Here is a 6403-nt window from a genome sequence, read left to right as displayed (position 1 = left end):
GGCGTGGCAAGTAGAAATACTGTCAACTCATTCGGGAAAGAGGCTTGATATGTATGTAAGCATGTATTAATAATACATATGACAATCAAAGCCTGACCTTTTCATTTTATCAAGGTATGTTCGTCTTGACCTCTCACTTCCAATTCCAATATTTCTATTCAAACTCCTCATATTATATTTGCTTAGTCAATCAGTCTCTGCATGCAATCATGATCAAACCATCTAATCATTCTCTTTTCTATTATATTGCTTCTCTATAAAACTTATTCCTATTCATTGCTTTTCATCCCTAGAATTATATATATTGCTTTACCTGACTATATAAACCTTATATATATATATACCTTGCGGGGTAGACAGAGCTAACAGTCTTGAAAAACCGAAAGGCCACGTTCAGCTATATGGCTTTATGATGGAATTGAGATGCAAATAGGTTGTTAATCCATCGCCTATCCCTCAGTCGCCTGTTACGACACCCATAGGAAAGAAATAGAGTGGTTCTACTTAAAGGTGCCTGAAACCAATGGTAAATACCCGGTACACGGTAATAACCCTATAATTTTCACAAAACTCCCTACAAGCACATCACTAAACGTATTGTAACATTGTTTATAATAAAATATAAACAGTTAAGGAAGGAACCGCTTCAATTTGGTAGCTCGTAAAAGTCGTAAACTTGCTTTACGAGGCGTAGTGAACAGACAGACGGACTGACCGCGGGTTTAGGAGGAACGGTCTGTTTATGTGTAGTAACATAACTATTTCGAGGGTAGATGGCTTCAAAATTGCGTGACGGGAACTCAGTTAACTAACAGATTACAGAGGTCATACAGACAGTGGAGTTTATTCATTTACACAAAACTTTCTAATTCTTCCCCGTGGCGTATAGAATTGAGATGCAAATAGTGACAGTTTGCTAGCCCATCGCCCAAAAACATTATCCCAAGTTTAGAAGCCTATCCCTTAGTCGTCTTTTACGATATCCATGGGAAAGAGATGGAGTGGTGCTATTCTTTTTTGTATTGGTGCCGGGAATCACACAATTAATTATAACTTTATTGAGCCTTAAAGCTACAATAAAATTAAGCTTAAATTTAAGATCGAGATATACAACAATCACAAAACAACATGTTAAACGATGTCTCTAGGACCATCAGCGAATGTGCGTTACTCATCATGCGCTGGTCGGGATTCGAACCCAGGACTTCCAGTGTTACAGACAAGCGCAATACTGCTGCGTAACAGACGCCGCCGTCAAATATAACTGACTTTACTACTTTTAGAGTGTGTAGTCTCAGTAAAATTCTCTAATACTGCGTAAACCCTTGAAAGGAGGTTAAGGCCTAAACCTATTCTACTTGTAGTAGCAATTTCTACCTTAAAAATATTATACTGACATAAATCATTTTCTCATAACTTTTACACTACGAAAATGATCATCTATAACCTGGTTGCAAATTCTCGGCTGAACATGAAATGAAAATAATAAAAAAACTGCAGTAACATCAACCTGTATAATTTACGGCAGTTCCGGACACGAGTAAAATGACAATAACTCGTCAACACAATAAAACGAAACAATTTGCTGGCAAAAATGCGAAATCCATGATTTTTATGCGGATTTAATGGCGTTATAAATCAGCACGATAAAAGTTTTTATCTGGATGTCCCACATATGAAATGACGTCAATTATATTGCTTGACTGGACTGAACTTATAAACAACTGCATCTTTCTGGGGGTAAACCGCTGTATGGATTTCAGACAATCCTACAATACAGGATGCCAACGAAATAATATTGTGAATATTGTAATGTTGAGAAATATTTAATTTCATTTATTTAATTTAAGCTAATAAAATTTAACTGCTTAGCTGACTGACAACGCACAACCCAAACCTAGGTCTAGATTTTAAAATGTAGGTTCATTATGTGAGAGGATTTCTCAAAATTCCCACGGGAACGGAAATAAGCGGGATTTGTAAACTCTAGTTTTATAGTTGCTGTACGTACAATAAATTTCATATCAGTTATTAATCCAGTCATAACAGGTCAGTGTACATAGGACACGGCTGTGACGTATAGCTTTTTGATTGCATTACGTTTTTATTTTGCCATCCCCGAAGGATAGGTCAGCGGGATCGAACATCATTGGGAATATAGCTCATTTTAATATTGTTTATCTGATTCTCCATTTCACGGAAATACAATTTATTTATCTCCTTTAAATATATATGTAGGTTATGCTTACGGTAAATGGGAATGGTTTCGTTATATCAAAATGTAATATGGGATATACTTCTTTGGTCAGTTATACTCCTAATAAATTCAGGGAATCAACATAATATTTTTACGTTTTAATTTAATGTAAAAAGTTATCTGATGAATTGATAGATACTATATTTTTGGTGTATATGATGATATTAGTAAAAAAAGCAAACAAAAATGTCATTTTAATCAATCTTTAATCAAAATTAATGAACCTCAAGTCAAAAGCAACCATTTTTTGATTTAATAAATAATAAATGATGCCTATTACTTTCAGAGGAGAGATGGGCTAGCAATCTGTTACTATAATCACTAGTGATGCAACGGAACTGGAATAACGGAAGCAGAAACGGAATCAGATGTCAAAAGTAAATCTTAACGGAAGCGGAAGCGTTAATACTATAAAGAAAAAGCACAATTTTGTATTTTTAAATGTTTTTTATTAAATTTGTAGTAGTACAAGTAACAAAATTAAAAATTTTGAAATACCCACGACATAATGGTTTAAATGTACCAACCTATCTACTCTAAACGATGAAATTGGTTTCATAAAGAAATGTCTACTAAAGCGCCCCCTGATGAATTATTGACGTAAAACCTATCTAAGAATATGTAGCAATTTAATCCAAACCCATCACTGAAAACCGCATTAAAATCGGACTAGTGGTTTTGAAGATAAATGGCAACATTTGTTTGCACAAACAAACACACAAACAACCTCTCACCCCAAACGCGTTCCGTCGTGGGTAAGAATATAAATTAGTAGTCAAAATTAAATAGCGGCAAGTTATATTTAATAAAGAGTAACTTGGCCGCTTTTTCACCTTTTAGCCTATTTCTATGTTCTTCATATATTAAACCAGCTCCGCTAAATAATTGCTCGCTGGCTACACTGCTGGGGGGAGCTGATAAGTATTGGCGAACTATTGGCAAGATATGGGGGTATTTGTGCGCATTTCTATTCCACCACATAAGGGGATCCTCATGAAGAGGTAGTCTCTTCTCTTTCTTGTACTCCCGAAGGTGTGACTGTATCTCTAAAAGTAAATTGTCACCATCATCAGCTGTAGAAGAGTCCTCCTCCTGGTCTTCATTTACACTTAACATCGATTCCAATATTTGTAATGATGATGATGATTTGGAAGTAGAAGGCTGCATTTCAATATTTTCAATGTCTTCAATCGCAATTTGAGTTCGGCTTCTTTTGGGGGAAGGTGCGTCATCATCTTGGATGGAATTGGATTGTCTGGTTCTAATACTTCTAATGGCGGTAACAGTCACATTAAGTAATTTAGATTCAACCTGCTCTGCAACGACGCTGGTGAAAAAATGCGATTTATATCGCGGATCCAAATACGTCGCAATAGTGTATTTGTCGTCTTCGACCAGGTTTCCAAATCTTACACTTGAATTCAATTCATCGCGTAATTTTGTTGTAAAATTTATGACTTGTTCTGAAGTAGTAGGTTTCGCCTCTTCTTGTTGTAACGTGGTCAAGGCAACTTGAATTAAAGGTATGACTGATGAAATACTGATTTGAGAACTGCTTAGATTTCTTGTTATTTCTTCAAATGGCTGCATTAATTGCACATATTTTTGAATATTCATCCAGTCTTCGGGGGATATAATTGCAATTGGATTTGCGCTTAGGTACAAGACAAGCGAATCTTTGAGTTTTGAAAACCTTTCCATCATGTAGAATGTGCTGTTCCATCTTGTAGGGCAATCTTGAATGACAGAAAGAGGAGACTGATTAAGGCGCTTCTTTTGAATTTCTGTAAGTTCTGCCTGTGCTACTAAGGAATGATTGAAATGGGTGGCAATTTTTTTCAATTTAGCAATAAGTTGTAGAAGCCACTCTTGAGATTCGACACTTGCTCGTATGCACAGTTGAATCTGGTGTACTGCGCAACTGACATCCTCAAAGCCTGACAACTGCATTGCTCTTACCATGTTGGATCCACGATCACGAACCATGCAGTGAATTTTTTGGCGATTAATGCCCCATTCTTCAAGAATCGCGCGCCTGGTCGCTCGTGTACTTTCGCGGGGGCCCGCGCGTCGACGAAAGTTTCGTCGACGCGCGGGCCCCCGCCACGCCGCCGTCATGTCGCACCCCACCTCACCGCTCTCGCCCCGCATCCGTTTCGAGTTCTGTTATTAGTTTGCGGAACCAGAAGCAGAAACGGAACTGAAAAAACATGCGGAACTTCTGCAGATGCAGAAGCGGAAGCAGAGTTCTGTTGCAACACTAATAATCACGATTCCATCATGAAGCCATGCAATTGAACGTAGTCTTTCAGCCATTATGAGACTGTCGGCCCTGTCTACCCGGCAAGAGATAAAGACGTGACTATTTTATGTATTGTCTATGCTTTTAGTTGAAATGAAAATTTCACTGAAGTTGAATTTGAACTGAAGTTAAAAACCTTAATATATTCATAATGTAGGTATAATTATAGTACAAAATATATAATATAATCATATATATAATGTCCTGGTTTATATAAACTGTTTGCATTTCTATATGAAAAACTACTTGACCTAATAGCCTAACCTATACCCGTATACTAGACGTCCCATCGCTAATTTGTACCCGAGCGTAAGTACTTAACCAATAGTTTTGGCAAGGCTTTCCTGAGGAAACCATCCATATTGAGTAATGTTTCCTTACTGCCCCTTTATTGCTAACTTACATAGAGATACTATGTCTAGAAGGGAACGGTAGTATTACAATGATTTTTAAATTTAATATTGGATAATTCATTTTCTTTCCTCGTATTAAGTGACGATGTAGACGAAGATGTTATATGCTTATCCAAGTTATATCCATTAATAAATAGATGATAAATAAGCGGAAATTAGAGCGATGGTCGAATCGGTGAGGTTAAAAATGCGTGTGGCGCAAAAAGAAACAATTTCAACATTTTATATAACTCAATTATTACAGATACTTTCATACAATTTTAATTAAATAAAATAAAATATATAAATTAACCTGTGCAGATTGTTTTATTTCTTACTCTAATGCAATTAATAAACTACAATTGATTCACTTTCTAAATGAATAATACTTCTACATAATTTTCCTGTTATAAATCTTTGTTCACCATTTCACCTTTCAAACGGAACACATTTGTAACAAAAGGGAAGATGGTTCAACACCCATCAATACGCGAATTTATGAATTTTTCACATTGTTTGTTCTGCTAACACTAGATTTCACTCCAATGGGATTTTTTCGTGGGAATTTTTCAAAACATGTTCTTTTACCCCTAATAGTCTAGTTTGCTAAATTTCAGCAAACCTGGTCCGATCGGGCATTTTGAATAAAGGTCAGGTCAAGAGTACCCAAAACCGTCGAGCATGAATTTGCATGAAAAGAGTTATGAATATGGATGAAGTGAAAGAAGTATGCATGGATTGTGTGAATTGGAAAGATGTAGTCTCTACCTACCCCTCCGGGAAAGAAGTTGTCGTTAAAACCAGATTTCTTTACAATATTAGCAAAGAACGGTATGGATTGCATGATCATTGTTACTTGAATAAGAACGTATAAGTTAACTAGATAAACGTATCTTGAATACTATTCTGGTAAAAGGAAACAAGAGTAAACTCTAAACTGATGAGGTTGCATGAAAAGATTAGTAAATGTTGATGAACCAAAATAAGTATGTAGGCATCGGGGCCTATAGAAAAATGTCGATTCTGCCTGCCACTTTGGGAAACAGCACTTTTCGTATTAGTCATAAATTTATACCCCTAACGAAAGTATAATTCATCTCCATAATTTTTGGTTCCAATAAGTGTCTTAAGCTGAAAGTTTCCTACAAATTCAAATAATACAATTTCTACAACTGCTGTTCGGCAATGTGCGACATGATCCACTAAAGTATACAGTATTTGCAAATATTCCAGTACTCAAAACTAAAACATAACTATTACGAATAAAGTACCAGTTCAGAGGAACCTACGCATGAAGCGTACCTTGACCGTGCACTAATCATAGTCGCGTACCCACTGTTCCAATAAATGACAGGCACAGCTCTAATGGAATAAACGGCTGCTTACTGCAAGGTTGTGCCGCCAGTCCTGCGGGCTCCGCACTCGGCGACACTACGGGCCAATTGCCTATAA

At 36.5% G+C, this 6403-nt stretch overlaps 1 protein-coding gene across 1 annotated transcript; it reads right to left on the bottom strand.

The window, feature by feature from the left end:
- Positions 1-2637: 2637 nt before the first annotated feature.
- On the bottom strand, positions 2638-4219 carry LOC106136051 (zinc finger BED domain-containing protein 4). The gene has a single exon (XM_060945140.1). The coding sequence runs from the start codon at positions 4217-4219 to the stop codon at positions 3026-3028; it is 1194 nt and encodes a 397-aa protein (XP_060801123.1). The 3' UTR covers positions 2638-3025.
- Between the last annotated feature and the right edge of the window lie 2184 nt (positions 4220-6403).

Source organism: Amyelois transitella, chromosome 7 (genome assembly GCF_032362555.1).
Source record: "Amyelois transitella isolate CPQ chromosome 7, ilAmyTran1.1, whole genome shotgun sequence".
Taxonomy (NCBI): domain Eukaryota; kingdom Metazoa; phylum Arthropoda; class Insecta; order Lepidoptera; family Pyralidae; genus Amyelois; species Amyelois transitella.
This window is presented reverse-complemented; position numbering and strand designations above follow the sequence as displayed.